This window comes from Taudactylus pleione, unplaced genomic scaffold (genome assembly GCF_031769625.1).
Source record: "Taudactylus pleione unplaced genomic scaffold, aTauple2 ptg000259l, whole genome shotgun sequence".
NCBI classification, from domain to species: Eukaryota; Metazoa; Chordata; class Amphibia; order Anura; family Myobatrachidae; genus Taudactylus; species Taudactylus pleione.
The window spans coordinates 2,275,115-2,301,997 of NW_028284661.1; the positions used below are offsets into that span (position 1 = coordinate 2,275,115).

At 44.2% G+C, this 26,883-nt stretch overlaps 1 protein-coding gene across 1 annotated transcript in view; it reads right to left on the reverse strand.

The window, feature by feature from the left end:
- The window catches only part of ROS1 (ROS proto-oncogene 1, receptor tyrosine kinase), a 335,661-nt gene that overhangs the window by 122,999 nt on the left and 185,779 nt on the right, over nt 1-26,883 (reverse strand). The window contains exons 32-34 of the mRNA XM_088481008.1: nt 20,201-20,284; nt 19,974-20,109; nt 14,525-14,687 (exon numbers count right to left, since the gene is read on the reverse strand). Of these exons, the coding sequence (XP_088337134.1) occupies nt 14,525-14,687; nt 19,974-20,109; nt 20,201-20,284 (383 nt within the window). The remainder of the gene's footprint in view (nt 1-14,524; nt 14,688-19,973; nt 20,110-20,200; nt 20,285-26,883) is intronic.

Consider the following 26,883-nt stretch of genomic DNA (forward strand, 5'->3'; position numbering starts at 1 on the left):
TAGGGGGAGGTTAGGTTCAGGCACTGGGGAGGGAGGGTTAGAGGTTAGCTTTAAAAGTACTTACCTATGGGTATCGGGATTCTGACTGCCGGGATGCTGCTGTCGGTATTCTGACTGGCAGCATCCCGACCATCGGGATCCCATACCCAACCCAACTGTTAATATTTTAACTGTAAACACCAACACAAGAAAAAGAAAGTATCTGTGTAGGTGCACTAAAGGCCCTATTTATGATAAAAGTTAATAAATCTGTTTTGATGTGCTTTAATATATTGTTTGCAAAATATCCCAATGGTGAAATATTAAAATATATTAAGTGTAAAAGAAATAGAAAATGTGTATTAAAATTTGTTGCAAAGCTTTAGGCTGCTATCTGTTTTCTCTGTCTTTGTAGTCAATGGCAGTTCTAGGGGTGGGCTAACAGGGCAGTCGCCCGGGGCGCCGCCCCCTAGAGGGCGCCACTGAGTCCCCAGAAGGTAAAAAAAAAAAAAATCCCATAATAAAAAAAAACACAGCGCCGGTCCCCACCGCGTTGCTGGGCGCTCGCTGATATTTGTTATTAGTGGGCACCCGGCTCCCTCCCTGCAAAGGCAGCCGAAGCTCACTCCAGAGCTCCGGCTCCCGCATAGAGCACTATGGGAGGGACATCATGACATCTCTCCCATAGATCCGTGGAGCTGGAGCTCACTCCAGAGCTCCGGCTCCAGCAGCGAGCACTATGGGAGGGATGTCATGACGCAGGAGTGGGGTCTATAAGGGGCATTACTACTGGGGGCATGTCTATAAGGGGCATTACTACTGGGGGCATGTCTATAGGGGGGCATTACTACTGGGAGCATGTCTATAAGGGGGCATTTCAACTGGGGGCATGTCTATAAGGGGGCATTACTACTGGGGACAAGTCTATAAGGGGACATTACTACTGGGGGCATGTCTATAAGGGGGCATTACTACTGGGGACATGTCTATAAGGGGGCATTCCTACTGGGGGCACTACTATAGGGGGCACTAATGGGGGCATTCCAACTTTGGGCACTACTATAGGGGGCATTCCTACTGTGGGCACTACCATAGGGGGCATTATTACTGGGGCACTACTAATGTGGGCACTACTATAGGGGGCACTACTACTGTGGGCATTGTATTAGGGGCACTACTACTCAGTACTGTGGGCCTTGTGTATAAGGGGCACTAATTTGGGCATTGTGTAAAAGGGGCACCACTGTGTGTCATAACATGAATAAGGGACTAAAGTGTGGTGTAATTTGAATTGGGGATACTGTATTATAAAGGGAATTACTGCATGTGGCATAATGTGCTATACAGGAAATTACTGCATGTGGCAAAATGTGTTATACAGGGCATTACTGCATGTGGCATAATGTGTTATACAGGGCATTACTGCATGGGGCATAATGTGTTATACAGGGCATTACTGCATGTGGCATAATGTGTTATACAGGGCATTACTGCATGTGGCATAATATGTTATACAGGGCATTACCGCGTGTGGCATAATGTGTTATAAAGGCCATTACTGCGTGTGGCATAATGTGTTATAAAGGCCATTACTGCGTGTGGCATAATGTGTTATACAGGGCATTACTTAGTGTGGCATAATGTGTTATACAGTGCATTACTGCATGTAGTATAATGTGTTATACAGTGCATTACAGCATGTGGCATAATGTGTTGTAAAGGGCATTACTGTGTGTGGCATAATGTGTTATAAAGGCCATTACTGCGTGTGGCATAATGTGTTATACAGGGCATTACTGCATGTGGCATAATGTGTTTATAAAGGGCATTACTGCATGTGGCATAATGTATTTATAAAGGGCATTACAGTGTAAGGTGCATTGCTGCACATGGCAATTATTCGCCACTAGGGGAGAGCTTGGGGGAAGCCCAGCACCTTCATAAGTGCTGGGCAAGCCCCACAGTGTGATGAATTGGGGGTGTTCTGCAAGGACATGCCCCCTTTCCGGAAGCGTATGTGCTTTCAGCACATGCAGAGGAACGTCATCTACAAAAAGTTGTTTGTTTGTTTGTTTTTGGGGGGGGGCGCAACTGTGAACTCTCGCCCTGAGCTCCACAATGTCTAGAACCGTCCCTGTTTGTTGTACAATAAAGGCTTAATGGCCCTCAATACATTATATATTTTATTTCCTAGGAATAAAATATATCTTTACATCACTATTCCACAATAAATGAAAAATAAATTCCACCATTGTACTCTTATTCCCTGTGTCTTGTCTGCTTATCTCAATGATACCACATTAGTTTGAATTAGGGGTGTGCATCGGCCACTTTTCGTGTTTTGTGTTTTGGTTTTGGATCTGGATCTTTCTTCGTGTTTTGGATCTGGATTGGTGTTGCCAAAACCACTCTTCCGTGTTTTGGGTTCTGGGTTTTGTGTTTTGTATCTGTATTTTTTTGAAAAAAAGCATAAAAACAGCTAAAATTACAGAATTTGTGAGTTTTTCTGCTCCTATGCTATTATTAACCTCAATAACCTTAATTTCCACTCATTTCCAGTCTATTCTGAACACTGAACACCTCATAATAGTGTTTTTATGTCCAAAAGGTTGCACCGAGGTAGCTGGATGACTATGCTAAGCGACACGAGTGGGCGGCACAAACACGTGGCCCATCTAGGAGTGACACTGCAGTGGCAGACAGGATGGCAGTTTGAAAAACTAGGCCGCAAACAGTACATAATGCAAAGAAAAAAAAGAGGTGCAAGATGGAATTGTCCTTTGGCCCGCCGACCCACCCTTATGTTGTATAAACAGGACATGCACACTTTAACAAACCAATCATTTCAGCGCCAGGGTCTGCCACCCGACTGTGGCTGAAATGATTGGTTCGTTTGGGCCCCCACAAAACAAGCTGCAATTAATCTGTCCCTGCACAAACTGGCTCTACGGAGGCAAGATGTCATCCTCATTGTCACGGCCAGGGTATTTCAGCATGACGCTAGGCGAGTGTTACCTGTGAGGTCATTGTGGCGCGGGCTGTCTGGTGGCGGAGCTGGTGTCTGGCGGGGGGCTTTGGCTGCACGCGTTGTTGTGCGGGCCTGTTGTCACTCTGCGCTGGTAAGGCCTGGCGGCGTCTCCATTCCGTTTGGCATGGGCGCTGCCATCTTGCCTTCTGGCCATGTGATGCGGCTGGCCAATCCTGGTGAGTCACATGTTCCCTCCAGCCAGTAACAGCACGGCATGGGGTATTTAGGAAGGGTCAGTGCCTTCCTTCTTTGCCAGTGCAACGTGTATCTCAGCCTAGCTGAGAGGGAGTTCTCTGTGCTTTCCTGTTCCTGTGAATCCGCTGTCTGCCAGTCTGCCTGTCAGCTCCTAGTTCCCACTGGACTACCCCGCTACCTCCATCACCCTTGCCCATACCTGAGTGCCTGAGCCTGCTGACATCCTGCACTTCAGTTCACTATCTGAAAACCTGGCTTGTTTATTTTCAGTTTCACTACCTGCACACCTGGACTGCTCTAATTGTTTCTACCTGGACATTAACCCTTTTGCTCCCACCACAGAACTCTTGTGCACATTTATATTTTCCTGGACTTTTATTTACTGCCACATTATATGTATACTCGAGCACTTATTAAAAATCCTAGTTTTATTTACAAATCTGCTTCTGTGATCGCTCCTGCTACCACCCCGGGTCCACAAATAACCCAGAACGTAACAGTTTACACTGGCCACATGGAGCCGGCCACGGATCAGGAGTCAGGAGTGGATTTGTTCAAGTGCATTTCTGGTCGATTAGAAAATCTGGAAAACATGCAGCATCAGATGGCTAAATTTCTGCAAGAGATGTCCAAGCGACAGGATAGTTTGCAAACTTCCTTTTCTACCCCTGAAATACCAGCAACTACATCCGCATCAGCGTCTGGGAATACAGGAGGCAGATCATCTCCCCGCTTACGTCTTCCTTTACCAAATAAATTTGACGGCAATCCTAAACTCTGCCGAGGATTCCTAAATCAGTGTGACATACATTTTACCCTGCAGCCTGACAACTTTCCAACTGCAAGAACTAAAGTGGCTTATATAGTCTCTCTGTTATCCGGCCAGGCCTTGGAATGGGCTTCCCCACTCTGGGAGCGCTCAGATCCACTGCTGGATAATTACGCAGGCTTTGTGTCATCCTTCAGGAGGATTTTCGATGAACCTGGGCGTACTGTATCAGCATCATCAAACATCATGACACTGAGGCAAGGGGTCCGTCCTGTCAGTCAATATGCCGTGCAATTTCAAATTTTAGCATCAGAGCTCAAATGGAATGAGGAAGCCCTCACCTCGGCCTTCTGGCATGGGTTGTCAGACCGACTAAAGGATGATCTAGTCACTCGAGAGCTTCCTACTAATCTGAACGACATGATTTCATTGTGTATCAAAGTTGACCTACGCTTCAGGGAACGTCAGGCTGAAAAAAACAGAACTGACCGGCAAAGGTCATTTACCCCCTCCATTTCTACCCGTCCCATTCCTTCTCCCACTGAAGAGGAGCCTATGCAGGTGAATCATACACACCTCTCCAAAGAAGAACGGCAGAGAAGAATGCAAAAGAACCTCTGTCTGTACTGCGGAGAGTCTGGTCACCTGCTGATCTCCTGTCCCCGTAAACCGGGAAATGCCAAATCCTAACTGACCCTGGAGACATCAAGTTAGGAGTTATGAACCCGTCTCCAAAAATTAAAGATTTCACGATTACCCTAGCCTTGGATCTTAAACCCAAACCTGTCTTTGCTACTGCTCTAATCGACTCAGGAGCAGCCGGAAATTTCATAACGTCTAGTTTCATTGATAAATTTCAGATACCTTGTTTGACTCTGAACCATGCTATCTCTCTGACCTCGATAGACGGACGCCCTCTGACTAACGGGATAGTCACCAAAGAGACTCAACCTGTATTGGTCCGAATTGGAGCACTTCATTCTGAGTCCTTAAAATTCCTGGTGATATCAGAGGCCTCTCAAGAAATTGTTCTTGGTCTACCCTGGTTACGTAAACATAATCCCAGGATTGATTGGAGTTCTATGCAGATTCTGTCATGGGGTATGGACTGTCAGAAATCCTGTCTTCCAAAAATTCGACCTGTGAGAAAGACAGTTTCATTAGTTTCTTCTGCCATTCCCAAGGAATATCAGATGTTTGCCGACGTTTTTTCTGAACAACAAGCAAATATCTTACCCCCTCATAGGGAGTGGGACTGTCCAATTGAATTGATACCTGATAAGATGCCACCTCGTGGTCGTACCTATCCGCTGTCCTTGCCTGAGACTCAAGCCATGACCGAGTACATCCGGGACAACCTGGCAAAGGGGTTCATCCGCCCCTCTACTTCACCTGCCGGAGCTGGGTTTTTCTTCGTTGGCAAGAAGGACGGTGGTCTAAGACCATGTATCGATTATCGAGGCCTTAATGACATTACTGTAAAAAATCGATACCCTCTTCCCCTGATTACTGAGTTGTTTGATAGGGTCAAGGGCTCTGTCATTTTTTCTAAATTAGATCTAAGAGGGGCTTACAACCTCATTCGTATCCGAGCTGGCGATGAATGGAAGACCGCTTTTAATACCAGAGATGGACATTTCGAGTATTTGGTAATGCCTTTTGGATTATGTAACGCCCCTGCTGTCTTTCAAAGTTTTGTTAATGAGATTTTCCGGGATCTGTTATATGTTTCGGTTGTTGTCTATCTGGATGACATACTGATTTTTTCACCCTCTGTGGCTAAACATCAAGAACATGTTAAGGAGGTCCTGACCCGTTTGAGAGAAAACCACCTTTACTGCAAACTGGAGAAGTGCGTCTTTGGAGTGCCCAGTGTACCTTTTCTCGGCTATGTAATATCTGGCTCCAGTTTAGAAATGGACCCCAAGAAGGTACAAGCAATTCTGGATTGGACCCGACCTCAGACACTGAAGGCCATCCAGAGATTGTTGGGCTTCGCCAATTATTATAGACGCTTCATTAAGGGATTTTCTACACTGCTGGCTCCCATTACAGCCTTGACCCGCAAAGGAGCTAATCCTGCCCAATGGTCACCTGAGGCAGAGTCTGCCTTTCATCTTCTAAAACAGGCCTTCATCTCAGCACCAGTCCTTCGACAACCAGATCTGGACAGGCCTTTTTTGTTGGAAGTAGATGCATCATCTGAAGCTGTGGGAGCAGTCTTGCCTCAACGTTATGAGGACAACCGAGTCCATCCGTGTGGGTTCTTTTCTAAAAAATTCTCTCCTGCCGAAAGGAACTACGCCATAGGTGATCAAGAACTACTAGCTGTAAAGTTGGCGTTGAAAGAATGGAGATATTTGCTAGAAGGCGCCAAGTTTCCATTTACTGTATTTACGGACCATAGAAATCTCCTATTTCTCAAAAACCTCCAATGTGTGAGTCCTCGTTTGGTCCGCTGGGCAATATTCTTTGCCAGGTTTCAGTTCACCCTGACCTTTCGGTCTGGAGCACTTAATCAGAAGGCTGATGCCCTATCGAGATCTCTCCTCTGTGATGATCAATCTGAAAATCAAAGCAATACCCCTGTCTTGGAATCAAGAGTTTTCGCCGCATTACAACTTCAGCCTCCTACGGGAAAATCATTTGTGGCCCCGGAATTAAGGAAGCAGCTTCTCACTTGGGCACATTCCTCTCGCTTCGCAGGGCACTCAGGCACTCGGAAGACCTTGGAGTTCCTGAAAAGACACTATTGGTGGCCTTCTATGAAGGCAGACATAATGGAGTTTATCTCTTCCTGCTCCTCCTGTGCCCAGCATAAATCATCACGACAAGCTCCAGCTGGGGAATTGCTTCCATTACCTACTCCATCACGTCCATGGACGCATCTCTCCATGGATTTCGTCACAGACCTGCCAGTCTCTCAAGGTTTCAACACTATCTGGGTTGTAATAGACCGATTTTCTAAGATGGTCCACTATATACCGTTGAAGAAGTTACCTTCTGCCCCTGACCTGGCACAGTTGTTTGTCCAACACATATTTCGTCTACACGGCCTTCCTGCTGAAATTGTCTCTGACCGTGGTGTGCAGTTTACTGCAAAATTCTGGAGGGCTTTGTGTTCTGTTCTTCAAGTGAAGTTAAACTTTTCCACGGCCTACCATCCGCAAAGCAACGGCTCCACCGAGAGAGTTAATCAAGATCTAGAGACTTTCTTAAGAATTTTTATGTCATCTTCCCAGGACAATTGGGCTGCCTTACTGCCGTGGGCTGAGTTTGCACATAATGCTTCCTACCACTCGTCAACTAACCAAACGCCATTTCAGGTTCTATATGGCCTTCATCCTCGTGTTCCCGAATTCCGAAGCCTGCCTGTTTTCGATGTTCCGGCCGTGGAGGACATGGTGCGGAATTTTGCTGCCATCTGGACTCAAGTACGGTCTGATTTGTTGAAGGCATCCTCTCGCTATAAGACCCAGGCCGATAAGAAGCGTAGAATAGTTCCACGCATGCAAGTTGGAAACCAGGTCTGGTTATCCACCCGGAATCTTCGTCTGAGGGTTCCTTCTATGAAATTTGCACCATGCTTCATCGGTCCCTTCTCCATAACAGAAGTCATTAATCCAGTGGCCTATCGTCTACAGTTACCCCCATACCTAAAAATCCCTAATTCCTTCCATATTTCCTTATTGAAGCCCCTGGTCCTGAATAAATTCCATAGTGCTCTACCTGCTTCTCCTCGAGTCCAGACGGAGAGAGGAGTTGAGTTTGAGGTCGCCCAGATCTTGGACTCTCGTCTACGCAGAGGTCATCTACAGTATTTGCTGGACTGGAAAGGTTACGGTCCAGAGGAACGTTGCTGGACCGATGCTCGTGATGTCCACGCTCCCACGCTCATCAGGAGATTCCATTCTGCCCATCCGGAGAAGCCTGGTGAGTGTCCTGAGGCCACCCCAAAAGGGGGGGGTACTGTCACGGCCAGGGTATTTCAGCATGACGCTAGGCGAGTGTTACCTGTGAGGTCATTGTGGCGCGGGCTGTCTGGTGGCGGAGCTGGTGTCTGGCGGGGGGCTTTGGCTGCACGCGTTGTTGTGCGGGCCTGTTGTCACTCTGCGCTGGTAAGGCCTGGCGGCGTCTCCATTCCGTTTGGCATGGGCGCTGCCATCTTGCCTTCTGGCCATGTGATGCGGCTGGCCAATCCTGGTGAGTCACATGTTCCCTCCAGCCAGTAACAGCACGGCATGGGGTATTTAGGAAGGGTCAGTGCCTTCCTTCTTTGCCAGTGCAACGTGTATCTCAGCCTAGCTGAGAGGGAGTTCTCTGTGCTTTCCTGTTCCTGTGAATCCGCTGTCTGCCAGTCTGCCTGTCAGCTCCTAGTTCCCACTGGACTACCCCGCTACCTCCATCACCCTTGCCCATACCTGAGTGCCTGAGCCTGCTGACATCCTGCACTTCAGTTCACTATCTGAAAACCTGGCTTGTTTATTTTCAGTTTCACTACCTGCACACCTGGACTGCTCTAATTGTTTCTACCTGGACATTAACCCTTTTGCTCCCACCACAGAACTCTTGTGCACATTTATATTTTCCTGGACTTTTATTTACTGCCACATTATATGTCCACTTGAGCACTTATTAAAAATCCTAGTTTTATTTACAAATCTGCTTCTGTGATCGCTCCTGCTACCACCCCGGGTCCACAAATAACCCAGAACGTAACACTCATCCTCCTCATTCACCGATTCCTCACCCTCTTCAGTGTTGTGTACATCCTCATCCTCACAGAGTATTAATTCGTCCCCGCTGGAATCCACCACCACAGGTCCCTCTGTACGTTATGGAGGCTGGTCTCCCTGGAAGAGTTGATAATTCATTTTTATGAACATCATCTTCTCCACATTTTGTGGAAGCAACCTCCTACGCCTTTCGCTGACAAGGTTCCCGGCTGCACTAAACACTCTTTCGGAGTACACACTGGAGGGGGGGCAACTCAGGTAAAATAGAGCCAGTTTGTACAGGGGCCTCCAAATTGCCTCTTTTTTCTGCCAGTACATGTACGGACTGTCTGACATGCCTACTTGGATGCTGTCACCGAAGTAATCCTTTAACAGACAGACGCACGCTTGTCACTGCTGCTTTGAGGATGCAGGTGCGGCTACAGCTCACACAATTCACAAAGACAGAAAAAAAAGAAGAATTTTTTATTTTTTGTGGAGCGCACTTAGAGGGCTACACCACCCTTTAACAGACAGACGCACGCTTGTCGCTGCTGCTTTGAGGATGCAGGTGTGGCTACTGCGCATACATTTCACACACAAACACAGAAAAAAAGATTATTTTATTTTGGTTGGAGCGCACTTTGGGGGTTACACCACACTTTAACAGACAGACGCACGCTTGTCGCTGCTGCTTTGAGGATGCAGGTGCAGCTACAGCCCACACATTTCACAAAGACAGGAAAAAAAAGAATTTTTTATTGTTTGTGGAGCGCACTTTGGGGGTTACACCACCCTTTAACAGACAGACGCACGCTTGTTGCTGCTGCTTTGAGGATGCAGGTGCAGCTACTGCGCATACATTTCACACACAAACACAGAAAAAACGAAGATTATTTTATTTTGGTTGGAGCGCACTTTGGGGGTTACACCACACTTTAACAGACAGATGCACGCTTGTTGCTGCTGCTTTGAGGATGCAGGTGCAGCTACTGCGCATACATTTCACACACAAACACAGAAAAAACGAAGATTATTTTATTTTGGTTGGAGCGCACTTTGGGGGTTACACCACACTTTAACAGACAGACGCACGCTTGTCGCTGCTGCTTTGAGGACAGTATCATATGCAGTAGACTTGTCAAAAATTGTTGGCACGTCCTTCAGTCCGGACCAGATGTCCAAACCGGCCCTTGACTTATGACACAGGCGCACGCTTGGCGCTGCTACTGTGTTGATGCACGTGTGGCTCCATCGCACACAAGTCACAAACACAGAAAAAAAATTGTTTTTTATTTTTTGGAGCACTTTGGGGGTTACACCACCCTTTAACAGACTTATGGGACACAGGCGCATGCTTGGCGCTGCTCCTTTGTTGATGCACGTGCAGCTACAGTGCACACAATTCACAAAGACAGAAAAAAAAAAGAATTTTTTATTTTTTGTGGAGCGCACTTTGAGGGTTACACTACCCTTTAACAGACAGATGCACGCTTGTCGCTGCTGCTATGAGGATGCAGGGAGAACTAGACGGGATTTGGAACCAGGGACACACTACCTCCATCAATTGTCTAAATCCCACTGCACTAATGGCGGATACCGGACGCACGTCTAACACCAACATAGCAGTCAAGGCCTCAGTTATAGGTTTTGCTTCAGGATGACTGCTGTCGTACTTCATCCTCCTCGCTAAGGACTGTTGGAGGGTCAATTGTTTAGTAAAAGTAGTGGTGTTCCTACTTCCTCTCTGGGATGATGAACAACTCCCAGCAGCAGCAACAGCACTAGGAGGAAATGGTTCTTGATCTTTCCCTATTTTATTTTTATCGGAGAAAGTTTGGTCCTCCATTTATGTTATATTAATATATACGTGCGGCTAAGGCGCACACAAACACAGAAAATAATTTTTTATTTTTGTTGGAGACTAGTGCACTTTGTGGGTTACACCACTCTTTAAGAAATGAGCAAGCCGGCCCATACTTATGGGACACAGGCACACACTTGGCGCTGCTCCTTTGTTGATGCACATGCAGCCACAGTGCACACAATTCACAAACACATAAAATATATTTTTATTTTGTTTGGAGTGCCCTTTGGGGGTTACAGCACCCTTTAATGGACAAGCCAGCCGGCCCTTTACCTATGACACAGGCGCACGCTTGGCGCTACTTTGTTGATGCACGTGCAGCTACTGTGCACACAATTCACAAACACAAAAAAATATATATTTTTATTTTGTTTGGAGTGCCCTTTGGGGGTTACAGCACCCTTTAATGGACAAGCCAGCTGGCCTTTTACTTATGGGACACAGGCGCACGCTTGGCACTACTTTGTTGATGCATGTACAAATACCGGAAAAAAAAAAATTTTGCACATGGGGGGAGCACCCCTGATGGACAGAGCACCCCCTGGACAACACGACAGCACCCCTTTAGGACTGGGACACTGCACAGGACTTTGGAGTGGACACAGCCCCTATGGACAACTGACTGCACAACACAGTCCAGCCAGCCCCTATGGACTTTGGAGGAGTGGACACAGCCCCTATGGACAACAGCAGCACAGCACAACACAGCCAGCCCCTATGGACTTTGGAGGAGTGGACAAAGCCCCTATGGACAACAGCAGCACAGCACAACACAGCCAGCCCCTATGGACTTTGGAGGAGTGGACACAGCCCTTATGGACAACAGCAGCACAACACAACACAGCCAGCCCCTATGGCCTTTGGAGGAGTAGACATAGCCCCTATGGACAACAGCAGCACAGCACAACACTACACTACACAGCCCAGCCAGCCCTAACTCCCACCCTCCCTCATCACTGTCCACAGCCAAGTGAGAAAATGGCGCTGACGCGGGTACCTTATATAGAATCCAAAACCCGCGAGACCCGGAAGGCGGGATGATGACGTTTTGCCTCGATTTCAGATCCGAGTCAGGCGGGAAAAGTCGAGCCTGACTCAGATCGGCCTTGGATCGGGGGGGCTCGGGGGGGTTCAGATTTCAGAAATCCGAACCCGCTCACCCCTAGTTTGAATGTTTGTTTTCTCGCACAGCTGGGTTTTCAGTGCTGAATATCCTGCCTGCATTTTTATCGGGAACAGTCATCCCGGCAGTATTCCACAATTGGGCACAAGGTCATTTTTTGCGGAGAAAACCTTGTTCTCAATTGTATATGCCCCCAAGTCTTCCTATTATGTGCGGCATACATACATTCCATATATTAGTCAGTGTATAGATGACATTATTAATATAAAAGAGTACACGATCAGCAGCCACAGGGACGCCAACGTATGTTTCACCTGCGGCTGCTTTTTCAAGGCATCTTAGTGTATAATATTTTACCTGTGTCTACATTTTGGTTGTCGAACTTATGATTCTATATGTCGATCTTTATTTTAAATATCAAAATTTTAACTGTGTCTACATTTTAACTGTCAACATTTTGACTGTGTCATCATTTCAAACTGTTTGTATATTGCCTATATTATGCCCATGTCTAAATGATGTACCTGTTGACATTTTGACTGTCTACATATTGAATGTTGAGATATAGGGGGTCATTCAGACCCACTCGCAAGCGGCAGTACGCTCGCAAGTGGGTCGATGTTCCCCACTGCGCATGCGCACGACGGAGGGAGCTCCGTCGTGCGCATGCGCGAGACCCGGACTGCGATAGCTAAGCTGTCGCTCCGGGTCTCGCACCAAAGGGGGCGTGCTGTCGATGAAGCCGGCCCCACTGACATCACTAGTGATGTCAGTGGGAGTGATTTTGGCTCTGATAGAGCCAAAGGGCCTGATTCAGACCCACTCGCGAGCGGCTGTCCGCTCGCAAGTGGGTCGATGTTCTGGACTGAGCATGCGCACGACGGAGGGAGCTCCGTTGTGCGCATGCGCCAGACGCGACGAGCGAAGGAAAGTCCTTCGCTCATTGTGTCTGATCAAAGGGGGCGTGCTGTCGATGTTGATTGACAGCACGCCCCCTTTGGTAGGTGTGCCGGGGCGTGCCACCCTGACGGGGGCGTTCCCACAGGAACGCCTCCCGTCAGAAGCCGGCCCACTGACATCACTAGTGATGTCAGTGGGAGTGATTTTGGCTCTGATAGAGCCAAAATCACTCCAGAGCTTGCAGTTGAAAACCTCAACCGCAGGCTCCGGCTCGCAGTTTCGATGGTTGCGATGGTCACGACCATCGCGGCCATCAAAATGCACGCTCGTATAGCCTGTGGGTGGTGACCCACAGCTATACGAGCGTCCAGGAGGACGCTCCATTTTCATGGAGGCCGGCCCTCATTCAGAGCGTGCGCTCTGCTCAGAGCGTACGGCTCTGAATGAGGGCCAAAATCACTCCAGGACTTGTGGCTGGGAAACCCTACCGCAGGGTTTCCGTCGCAAGTCCGATGGTCGCGATGATCAAGACCATCGCGACCATCTTTTTGGATGCTCGTATATGCTGTGGGTGGTCACCCACAGCTATACGAGTGTCCAGGAGGATGCTCCATTTTAATGGAGGAGGGCCCTGATTCAGAGCGATCGCTCTGGTCAGAGCGTCCGGCTCTGAATCAGGCCCATAGTGCATGTCAACATTTTGGCTGTTTAAATATTGTACCTGTCATCATTATGGTGTCTATGTTTTGAATGTTTATATTTTGACTCTCTAAGAAATGTAGCCAACCCGACAATGCTAGTGTTGAATCTAATAAACTAGCTAAACCTTGTGCATCAAAGCTTTTTATTTGCCACTATATTATTTGTCAATACATATGATGTTTTCTGTTTGGAATATTAGGAACATATTGAATGCTTGACCATAACAGAAAGTTTAAAGGTGTTACCATTGCTTAATATTTAAAAGGGGTTTCCCCAATACTATAGGTACAGTAACACATCTGCCCCAGTATTTTTCTTTCCAGGCATTGCTGTCTGATAAGCTTTTAGACAACCATTAACAATGGGTTTGATGGAATTGCAGCTCCAGGTTCCCCACCAAAATATGTCCACAGCATTTGCTGTTCTGCTGTAGACAGGAATTTTTTTCCTGCTATAGTAGCCTGCTAGTGGCTTTCTGAGGCGAACCTCAACTACTCCCCCATGATGGACCAAATGTCACACTGTTTTAATATTACACTGTTACAATTGTAGCACAGAGGATTTTTTCACTAGCCCTTCCTGCGACGCATACACATAGTGTCTCGGCACAGTGTGACGTCACAATCCCTTGCCGGTGTGCTGCAGACAGTCCAGAAGCTATTTGCATATGTGATCACTTTGCTTCTATCCACGGAACCCTTGCAGCTACTGCGCATGTACAGCTTCCCAGCTGTGCAGTAGCTGCAAGGGGGTTTCATTGATAGAAGTACAGTGATTGCGAATACAATCACTAAATTTCTTCCTGATTGGTGGGACGGGCTCTGAGGTTGTTCCAGCAAATAAAATTAATACATCTGAGTGGAACAAGAATCTGTATTGCCACAACTTGCCCCCCTCGGCACAGAAAACACCTCCTGTGCAGACCACACTCCCCCCCCACAACACCGGTCACACACCCCATATCAATAGTCACACTCCCACAGTGTTGGGCACACCCCCTGCTGTTGCACACAGTAGGCCCTTTATACATTTCAGCACCAGGCTCATGTGGACCTTAATCTGGCACAGTTAGCACCTGATAGAATGGCTGTGACAATCTCAAGGAAACTGCTCTCATTTTTCAATCTCTTAATTAAGTTTCATATTTATTTATACATTTATCTCATCTTATTGAAATAATATTGCAATGTAAATTCTTTGTCTATGTGGTACAAAACCATGCAAAAAAACGTACAGAATATAATACCTTGACAGCCACATTCCTCGCTCCAGTCCCAGGCCCCAGAATATCCATAGCAATTCCTTCATACACTTCCCCAAAGGCTCCACTTCCCAAGAAAACACAGAGAGTTAAATTCTCCCGAGGAAAGCTGGGCAGGCTTTCCACTTCTGTTTTTATTGGAAGAGTACTGTAAAAAGAAGCATTGTTAAAATTTAAAACTAGGGATGTGCTGGCCCGGTTCCCAGAGAACCAGCAACAACCAAATGTAGGGGTTCTGAGTTGAACAGAGTCTGAGTATGAGTCTGGGGTTCTGAAACGAACCAAGTTCCGGCTCAGTTACACGTTCAGCTCACAGAACCGAACCGGGTTTTGGATTGCAAGTAAACAAGTAAAAATTACATGATTTACAATTAATTATTTTTTATTTTTAAATACGATCCAGGGGTGAGATCAGAGAGAGAGAGAGATAAAGACAGAATGAAAATGTAATACAAATATCCTAAGAGACTGTTTTATCCACTAGAAAGGGCCCTTCTTGTCCTTGTAGTGATAGTTGTAATATGCACCATAGCATCTCCATAATATCCATCACACCCTAGCATCAACATTTGAACTTGATCCCAAGGTGTGTGCACTGACTTCACTGACTGCAAGGCTATGCCAATGGGAGGTCACAATGTGTGTGGGGCTATTTATAAAATTTGGTGATATGTTGTGCACAATTAGTCCCCAAAATCAGCCAGTAGAATACAAAAAGGAAGTTTTCACCTTGCTTCCACAATATTGCACTTATATAGAGTAAATGGTTTTGACTCCACTTCGACGCTCTTCTGGGTTACCATGTAATCCACAGTTCCTTTTATGCACCATGAGTTAATTTATCCAATGGTTAATCCATATATTCATCCACTGTATCTCAATACCTGAAAGATTGTGTACCCCTGTTTGTGTGCTCATATAAGAGCAGGGGGAAACACACAAGAAAAGAGAGACCAGTAGTGCAGAGATCTCAAGGTAAAAAGACAATTTTATTTTCACATATTACACTCACATGTTAAACATTTTTTACAAGCATATAAACAGACCATCTGCTAGTGTGACTCAGGTTCTCCCACAGCTGCTGAGATATTAGTAACAGCAAGGTTATAAGCCCAGTTTCCAAATACTTAGCTCGTCCAACTGAAGGGGAACCGATAAATGGAACAGCCACAAAGTCTGATGTAGCAAGTCTGCAGCCATCGGTTAACACATTTTGGATACAAGTCCTTTATCAAAAGCAGATATGGCTGCTTTGCAGGAAAAGCCTTAAATATCCTTCTTAAATGAAACACCTCTCTCCCACACTCAATTAATAAAGAGCAGCTGGATTAATTCATGTGGTAACAATCACAAGTTACGGATATGTAGTAGTCACTACTATTTCCTGATATGCGTTCCAAACACCAGATCCAAGATGGTCGCTGTGACTTGTCATGGCAACTTCCGGCTATGCGTTTCACATGCATTCCAAAGTCTGAGGAACCAGTCGTTCCATAAGTAGAATTTATAGGACTCTTTTGTATATGATATGAAACAGAATTTAAAAGAGTTTATCTTAGAAAGCATTTTGTTCATTTTAAAAAATAATTACTTTTATTTTCATGGATATATTTTGCTTCAGTTAGTGGGCACAGCCATGGGCACCAGGTTTGCCCCTAGTTATGCCAACTTATTCATGTCACACTGGGAGGAGTTGGCAGTGTGGCATGGTGAGTTGGCATGGGCAGGCCTGGCATCCTGGCATAGATTAATTGATGACATCCTCTTTGTTTGGAGGGGGAGTCAGGAAAGTTTGAATTCTTTTTGTGAAAATCTCAACAAAAATGAACGTAACATCAAGTTAACTTATTCCATTAGCCAAGAACAGGTCAACTTCCCGGACTTAAATATTTATGTGAAAAATAATGTCTTGTAAACTAAAATATATAAAAAAACCAACAGATTCTAATTCCTTTTTTGAAAAGAACAGTCAACATCACATGAACTGGCTGGAAGGTATTCCATTCAGCCAGTTCATAAGAGTGAAATGAAAATGTTCGGAACCACATATACTAGAAGAACAAATCAGCGAAATGACAGAGTGTTTCTTGCAAAAAGGTTATAAAAAAGGAAAAATAGGATTGGCAAAAGGAAAAGTTGATCAAATTAAAAGAGAAGAATTGCTGTTGGGCAAACCCAAAAAAGAACCTCGAAAAAATGTAGAATGGTCCTTCAATTCAGGGTACAGTACATTACATAAACAAATTGAGACAATCATCAGGAAAAATTGAAAACTCTTGATACAGGACCCTATATTAAAAGGGAAAATCCCTGAAAGGCCCATTTTATATATAAAAAATCTAAATCCCTAAAACATAAATTAGTGAAGAGCACCCTAGGTGATAATAAAAGGAGCAGTGTTCGCATGAGAGGATTCCACAGATGTGGATCCTGTCTTGTATGTAGAACAGTAAAACTAATACTACAAAGTGTAGGGAGGTTGCAATAAATGGTGTAATGTATAAAATAAATCAGTTTATTAATTGTACATCCAAGAATGTGATCTATGCAACTGAGCGCAAATGCAGGTTGTTGCATGTAGGGAAGACGTCTAGAATATTGAAAATCCACCTCTCCAAACATATATATATATATATAATATCAGAAAGGGGTTAGAAACCCGTATTCTCTTTTCTCATTTTAAACAATGTCACAATTCTAAGGAATACGAGATAAAACATTTTTGGAGTATCGAACAGATCTCGTATACCTCGAAAAAAAAAAACATTGAGTCTAAGTTGGCGAAATCTGAAATGCGATGGATTTTTAAATTAAACACTTTGATTCCCAATGGCCTCAATGGTCAATTTGAAATTAAGTGGTTTTTAAATTTTTATGTTTTTTTATTGCTTTTATTGATTTCTCTATACTTAAATATTAATATTTTGACACTTGTTTCATCATCTTTATGTTTCATATTTGACCTATTTTATACGCCTGAACTCCTTCCCCGCAAGTTTCAACCTAAAATGTAAAGTGGACGATTATTCATTTAAACCTCCGGCTATACAAAAGAGTCCTGTAAATTCTACGTATGGAATTTCTGGTTCCACAGACTTTGTAACACATGTGAAATGCATGGCCGGAAGTCGTCATGATCGGAAGTTGCAGCGGCCATCTTGGATCTGGTGCTTGGAAAGCATATCAGGAAATAGTAGTTAATACTACATATCCAGAACTTGTGATTGTTAACACTTGAATTAATCCAACTGCTCATTATTAATTGCATGTGTGAGGGAGGTGTTTCATTTAAGAAGGATATTTAAGGCTTTTCCTGCAAAGCAGCCATAAAGGACTTGTATCAGAAATGCGTTAAGCGGTGGTTGTGGACTTGCTACATCAGACTTTGTGGCTGTTCCATCTATCGGTTCCCCTTCAGTTGGATGAGCTAAGTATCCGGAAACTGGGCTTCTAACCTTGCTGTTACTAATATCTCAGCAGCTGTGGGAAAACCTGAGTCACACTAGCAGATGGTCTGTTTATATGCTTGTAAAAGTTTTATAACATGTGAGTATAATATGTGAAATTAAAATTGTCTTTTTACCTTGAGATCTCTGCACTACTGGTCTCTCTTTTCTTGTGTGTTTCCTCATGCTCTTATATGAGCACACAAACAGGGGGACACAAATCTTTCAGGTATTGAGATACAGTGGATGACTATATGGATTAACCATTGGATAAATTAACTCATGGTGCATAAAAGGAACTGTGGATTACATGGTAACCCCTAAGAGCGCTGAAGTGGAGTCAAAACCATTTACTCTATATAAGTGCAATATTGTGGAAGCAAGGTGAAAACTTCCTTTTTGTATTCTGTTGGCTGATTTTGGGGACTAATTGTGCACAATATATCACCAAATTGTATAAATAGCCCCACACACATTGTGACCTCCCATTAGCATAGCCTTGCAGTCAGTGAAGTCAGTGCACACACCTTGGGATCAAGTTCAAATATTGATGCTAGGGTGTGATGGTGTGTGGGGCTGACAGATACATTTCTGTTTGGAAAATATGTATTATTTAAATTTACCATTGTCCATATCTGGGTGTCAACAAAGCACTTAGCATGAGGTAACTGCAAGTATGATAACACCTGACCTACTTTTATATATACTACTGGCACCATTTCCAGAATTGTCGAGAGGGGAGGGGAGCTTGTTTAAGGGACACAGGGCAACTGTAAATATATTTTCTGCAGATCTTCTCACTCTGGCCATTATTCAGCAAATAGCAATATTTACAGAGATTGGCGATTGTTAGCTATTGTGCATACGTGTAAGCCGCACTGCGCACGCGTATTGTCTGAAGACATGCTGTGTCTGCGGCAGCTTAGACTCACTCAGAAGGCTGGTTGTTGTCTGACTTGATGATACTGATGTTTACACTGTTGCACATCATCGAACATATATGAGAAGGCAGCAGTGGGTGTCCCTATGCTCAGAAAGATCAGCATATTTTCACTATTGCGATCTGTGAGAGATAGCAGCTGCAATGGCATTTGTGTGAGGATTTGAATCAGACCCTCTGTTACTAAGTGAGATGCCTCTTTACTAAGTCCCTTCTCAGCACCCCTTTTAGCCCCTCATGTTTAAGAAAACCAGAAAAGTGATAATTTTACATTTATATGATTTTAGCAACCTCTGGGCCTGAATCAGAGCCGCTCGTAAGCGGCCGCTCGTTCGTTCCGACCGATGTTCGCACAACTGTGCATGCGTACGGATTTTAATACGCATGCACGAACCAGTCAGTGCGGCCGAAAATCGTTTGTTCGCTAAATAGCGAATGCCTGCTATTTTGAGTGACAGGAGGAGGCGTATGTGGATGGTAACAGGGGAAGGTGCTTGAAAACAGGGAGTGGAAATCAGAACGCAGGCGTGCTTAAAGGTCAAAACGGGCGTTTTATGGGTGTGCATAATTAATACAGGAGCTTCATTAACCACGTCACTTGGTTGATTTATAGTCAGAACTGCTCGCAAGATTGTGGTAGGAAAAACCAACCACAAGAATAACGAGCAGTTCATACGCTGTTCGATGTACTCGATTAATCTATTAAATAGCGGACATGACGTATGGTGCGAGTGGCCAGGGGGCGTCTTTTTAAAAATTACGACCGCAAGTTTTGTTCGCTCGTTCAGACATAGAGGCGTGAACAGACCGCAAAGTGCGAACGGTTCATTTGAATAGCCACCCCTTTTTAATGAACGAGGGAGGGCAAATAGCGTCCGGCTCTGAATCAGGCCCTCTATCAGGACAAACTCATTTTGTACATGAGGCACTTCATTTTCATGTTGCTAATACAGGAATCAGATGTGTCCAGCGTTACAACTGAAAAATAGGGAAACAGGTGATATGTAAAATTGTATGGTGACATACAGAGTATTAGAACACTACTTACCCTACAGCATAGCATGCATTTGCCAAACCAACATTGTTAGACAATCCACGGAGCTTAGTGAGCTCTTTGTCCTCATGGATAACATCTAGGTTTTCTTTGCTGTGGCTAGCTTTGTGCTTCAATCTCTTATACATGACTAAGAATAGAAAAGAAACTAAAGAACTTCTTCAAGCTGTACAGTATGTCAGTTATAGCTGTAAGATGATAACTGCAGATTTCATACATACCGAAAACAGTTACCAGAAGCAGAACAAGAAGTATACTTAAAACAGTCCCAACAATGATGCCAACATTGTTAACAAAGCTGTTCTCTGCAAAATAAAAAAAACAGTCAGTCAATGCTAAACAAATACACAAAGAATAATAAAAAAATATATTTGAGTGGCACCCCAACTTACTACCACTTTAAAACAATCCCTTTTTCAGTTTTCTCCTAAAATATGGCACAGTTTAGCCTGATTTATGGCTTAAATTAGTAATGAAATAATGGGCCTGATGCGGAGTTAAATGCAAGTCCGTCCCTAACCTTTAAGCTTAGGTTGATAGTCGTCATCTTCATTAGAGAGCACTTGCACCAGCCCATACTTGATGCAAATAATATGTCTGGAAAAATGCATATTCACCATTCCGTCCAACTCTACATACAGTAGCCTTAAATGTCATCAACATAATATCAATGAACTTTGCATATGCCCAGTTACATCCCTTATGTCAGAAATGAAGATGCGATTGGGATGCATACAACTATGTATACAGTAGTTTGTACGTGATTGTTTCCAGAGCATGTGCAGTGCAAAACATGTACGATCTGATCTCCATAAACCAATACACAGTGGTGCTCCATAAACCAATACACAGTGGTGCTCCACAAAACAATGCACAGTGGTGCTCCAGAAATCCATGCACAGTGGTGCTCCATAAACCAATACACAGTGGTGCTCCACAAATCCATGCACAGTGATGCTCCACAAAACCATGCACAGTGGTGTTCCATAAACCAATACACAGTGGTGCTCCATAAACCAATACACAGTGGTGCTCCACAAAACCATGCACAGTGGTGCTCCACAAAACTATGCACAGTGGTGCTCCACAAAATCATGCACAGTGGTGCTCCACAAAATCATGCACAGTGGTGCTCCACAAAACTATGCACAGTGGTGCTCCACAAAACCATGCACAGTGGTGCACCACAAAACCATGCACAGTGGTGCTCCACAAAACCATGCACAGTGGTGCTCCACAAAACTATGCACAGTGGTGCTCCACAAAATCATGCACAGTGGTGCACCACAAAACCATGCACAGTGGTGCTCCATAAACCAATACACAGTGGTGCTCCACAAAACCATGCACCTACTCTGTACTATGTGAGCAAAAACCTAAGTCTACTCATCTCCTCGACATTTACAACTGCAAACCTTTGCTTCTTCGCAAGCTCTAAAATCTTACTCCACAAAACTATGTCCTTTAGCAGAAAACAAGACACTGGGCCTGATTCAGAGTTGTATGCTAATGCCGCCACTGCTGCCAATGTGTACGCTGCTGCAATGCGAAATTATGGAAATGGATCAGCTCCCGGAAGATGTATTGAGACACCCACCTGCAACTTTGCAAACAAGCATCTGTGTGCAAAGACTCACCATCGGTCGCAGATCATATGATGTTAGCAGTCCTGAGTATGAACTGAGACTCCGGAGCAATGTTTTGTGCACACAGGATTGCAGATACAGGCAGTGGCATGCCCTGAAAACAATTGTGACACGCCTGCATTTCTGGCCGCACAAAACAGTAACTTCCCCCAAATTACCCTAAACTGTCAATCACTCTGCGAGTAAGGAGTTGCTGTTTCCGACTACGATAATGGAATTTGAGGCATGCGCAGTGCAACTCAGATGCATATACAGATACTCGATAATCGCTCAACTTCAATAACATTGGCATAGTGTACAACTCTAAATCAGTCCCACAGGGCACTAATGGAGAGACACAGAGCCTGATTCTGAGTTGGGAGTAAAGCAAAACAGCAAGTAACTGTGCCCCTTGGCAAAACCATGCTGCACTGCAGGTGACAAAGATAAAACATACAGAGAGATTAGATTTGTGTCCAAACTGAGATCTAAATTGCAGTGTAAGTGATAAATTTACTAAGATGGAAGTTCTATTAAGAAGTGATGTTGCTCATGCAACCAGATTCCAGGTATTATCTTCTAGAAGGTGCTAGATAAATGAGAAGTAGAATCTGATTGGTTGCTATGGGCAACATCACTTATTTAAAGATTCTCAGTATCTGTTAGCTACATGCAGCAGCAGCCAGTATTTACACTGCATGCAATATATATATATATATATATATATATATATTTGCACCCCTTGCATTGCAACATGGTTTGTCCAGGTACAGAGTTACTTGCTCTTTTTTGCTGTACTCCCACCTCAGAATCATGCCCACAGTGAGCAGGGCCACTGAGGCTTCAAGCGGGCCTGGGTGCTAAGGGCGCAGGGCTACAGGTTAATTATATACCTATGGTGCTTCAACGCTGTGTGCACACCAGGGCGTGTGGTCATGGCATGACAGGCCCGTACATAGTCCTTGGCTCAGGTAATTCATACCTGCCCCCACTTAGCACCTTTGATGATAAAACCAGCTGCACATCAAACATTGGGCCTGATTCAGCAAGTACAGTCAGGTCCATAAATGTTGGGACATTGACAGAATTTTCAGATTTTGGCCTCTATTCACCACCACATTGGTTTTGAAATTAAACAAACAAGATGTGCTTTAACTGCAGACTTTCAGATTTAATTTGAGGGTAATTAAATCCAAATCGGGTGAACGGTGTAGGAATTACAACAGTTTCAATATGTGCCTCCCACTTTTTAAGGGGCCAAAAGTAATGGGACTATCAACTAAAAAGCTATTTCATGGACAGGTGTGGGCTATTCCCTCATTATTTCATTATCAATTAAACAGGTAAAAGGTCTGGAGTTGATTCTAGGTGTGACATTTGCATTTGGAATCAGTTGATGTCGACTCTCAATATGAGATCCAAAGAGCTGTCACTATCAGTGAAGCAAGCCATCATTAGGCTCAAAAATCAAAACAAACCCATCAGAGAGATAGCAAAAACATTAGGTGTGGCCAAATCAACTGTTTGGAACATTCTTAAAAAGAAAGAACGCACCGGAGAGCTCAGCAACACCAAAACACCCGGAAGACCACGGAAAACAACTGTGGTGGACGAAAGAAGAATTATTTCCCTGGTGAAGAAAAACCCCTTCACAACAGTTGGCCAAATCAAGAACACTCTCCAGGAGGTAGGTGTATATGTGTCAAAGTCAACAATCAAGAGAAGACTTCACAAGAGTGAATATAGAGAGTTCACCACAAGATGCAAACAATTGGTGAGCCACAAAAACAGGAAGACCAGATTAGAGTTTGCCAAACAACATCTAAAAAAGCCATTACAGTTCTGTCCTATGGACAGATGAGACATAGATCAACTTGTACCAGAGTGATGGGAAGAGAAGAGTATGGAGAAGGAAAGGAACTGCTCATGATCCAAAACATACCACCTCATCATTGAAGCATGGTGGTGGTAGTGTCATGGCATGGGCATGTATGGCTGCCAATGGAACTGGTTCCCTTGTATTTATTGATGATGTGACTGCTGACAAAAGCAGCAGAATGACTTCTGAAGTGTTTAGGGGAATATTATAAGCTCATATTCAGTCAAATGCTTCAGAACTCATTGGACAGCGCTTCACAGTGCAGATGGACAATGACCCGAAGCATACTGCAAAAGCAACCAAAGAGTTTTTTAAGGCTAAAAAGTGGAAATGTTATGCAATGGCCAAGTCAATCCCCTGACCTGAATCCGATTGAGCATGCATTTCACTTGATGAAGACAAAACTAAAAAGGGAAAATGCCCCAAGAACAAGCAGGAACTGAAGACATTTGCAGTAGAGGCCTGGCAGAGCATCACCAGGGATGAAACCCAGCGTCTATGCGTTCCAGACTTCAGGCTGTAATTGCCTGCAAAGGATTTGCAACAAAGTATTAAAAAGTGAAAGTTAGATTTAGGATTGTTTAGTTTGTCCCATTACTTTTGGCCCATAAAAAGTGTGAGGCACATATAGAAACCGTTGTATTTCCTACACCGTTCACCTGATTTGGATGTAATTACCCTCAAATTAAATCTGAAAGTCTGCACTTAAAGCACATCTTGTTTGTTTCATTTCAAAGCCAGTGTGGTGGTGAATAGAGGCCAAAATATGAAAATTCTGTCAATGCCCCAATATTTATGCACCTGACTGTATCACAGTTGCTTATACGCACGGAATTGGACGATTGTTGCGTACTGCTCATGCGTATGCATCGCAGTGCACGTACCAGACGTTGTGATTGGGACTGCGATCACAGAGGGTACACAGACCCATCGCAGAGTCATTGACAGGAAGTGACATTTGTGGGTGGACACAGGGTGTTGGTCTGGCGAACGCAGGCGTGCCAGTGTGTTTCAACGCTGTTGCATGGGCGTGCATAACTTAGCCACTGCGATACCAGATGCCGCCTGAGGACTCATAGCGTGCACAGAAGCAATTCCTAAGTAAGAGTTCATCTGCCTTAACTGTGCGTATGAGTCCGATGTTACTCGATGCTACAGATTGTTTAGCTATGTTGTCAAAGTATACGGATGTGAGTAAGGGGAAGTGGGCGTCCTTATGTTAGGATGCGATCGCAATGCGAATGCAGACATTTACATATCACTGCTGATATTAGCAACTGCAGGAAAGTATTAAATTTTTAACAGAAACTTTGCAGTGTTTTAATTCATTTTTGTAATGAAGAGCTGAGTCTCTGACTACCTGCACGATGATCAGAGAAGTGATTTTTTTTTAAAATAAGAGAGACAGTTGATGAACATGATATAAAAAGATGTATCCACAGGCTGAAGAGCAGGTAAGCCTTGTAACAATGACTGTCTCTGTCAGATAAGGAGATTAAACGTGTATTTCATCATTTCATGGATGGTATGTAAAAGATACAAATAAGCTGGTGTGTCTGTATTTGTGAGCAGTCTTGTTGAAGTTATGTCAATTGCATCGTGCTGCTCTCTTCAAGGTTAATCAAGGCATTAATCTGACTTGTTTATTTCATGATTTTAGTCATAAAACCATAAGGGACTAAGGGACATGCTGCATTGTGTAAAATGTTACATGAACAGCCATACTTGCAGGGTGTTTTCTAAAAAAAAGGATGCTGACTGAAAGAAAGATTTTAATCTGATTTTATTATCAAAAGATACAAAATAAATAATTCTCCCATCCCATTTTGGTAACAACAGAAAATGTATCCTTTGATTTTATTTTTGTGATATAATTGCTAATGCTGGGCATACACTATACAATTATCTGTCAGATATCTGTCCAATCTGGCTGGTTTAATGGAAATCTGGTAATGTATGGGAGCCAATGACAATCCACCATTTGCTGACAAACACTGAAAAACAGACAAAAATTGTTATCCAGACAAATTGGTTAAATCAAATGAGTTTGACCAATTTGACCAATCACTTTGCCCAATTTCCAGTGTTTAAGACCATATGGTCGATTGTCATTGGCTCTCATACGTTACCAGATTTTCATTCCAACCAGCCAGATTGGACAGATATCTTACAGATAATTGTAGAGTGTATGCCCAGCATAAGCAGTGTGCTACGCTGGTGTGATTAGGAGAGTCGTTGCTGGGTACTATGAATTATAATGAAGAAGTATATTTTACACTTCTACTCCATTAACAATCCAACTGTATTACACAATTTATTTTCTGTGTTTTGTGATAGAATTCATAACAGTCTCCAAAATAAAATACACTTAGACAGGGACAAAGAAATGAGGGACAATCCCTACAGGAAAACAATAAATTCAAATATCCTGCACATCGCTTAGCAAATACATGATATGACTCTTCAAGGGGGGCGTGCTTCCTAGAATAAAGATATACTGTACACCAATCAGCCATAACATTAAAACCACTGAGAGGTGAAGTCAACAACAGTGATTATCGCATTACAATGGCACCTGTCAAGGGTTGGGATATATTAGGCAGAAAGTAAACAATTAATTTCTGAAGTTGATCTGTTGAAAGCAGGAATAATGGGCAAGCATAAGGATCTGAGCAACTTTGACACGGGCCAAATGGTGATGGCTATTTGACTGGGTCAGAGTATATCCAAATGGGCAGGTCTTGTGGCATGTTACTGGTATGCAGTGGTTAGTACCAACTAAAAGTGGTCCAAGGAGGGACAACCAGTGTACCGATGACAGGGTCATGGGCATCCAAGGATCATTGACGTGTGTAGGGAACAAAGGTTAGTTCGTCTGGTTCTATCCAACAGAAAAGCTACTGTAACACAAGTTGCTGAAGAAGTTAATGCTGGCTATGATAGTAGTGTGTCAGAACACACAGTGTTTGCTGCATATGGGGCTCCGCAGCTGCAGGCCAGTCAGAGTGTCCATGCTGACCACTGTCCTCTGTCAAAAGCACCTACAATGGGCAATGAGGATCAGAACTGGACCATGAAGCAATGGAAGAAGGGCACCTGGCCTGATGAGTCATGTGGATGTCCGGGTGTGTCTACGTCATTTACCTGGGGAAGAGCTGGCACCAGGAAGCACTATGGGAAGAAGGTAAGCTGGCGGAGGCAGTGTGATTGTTCTTCTGGGAAACCTTGGATCCTGGCACTCATGTGGATGTTACTTTGACACATACCACCTACCTAAATTTTGTTGCAGACCTATTACATATCTTCAGGGCATTAGCATTCAGTGATGGCATTGGTCAGCAGGATAATGCAGACTGCCACACTGCAAAAATTGTTCAGGAATGGTTTGAGGAAAGAGCTC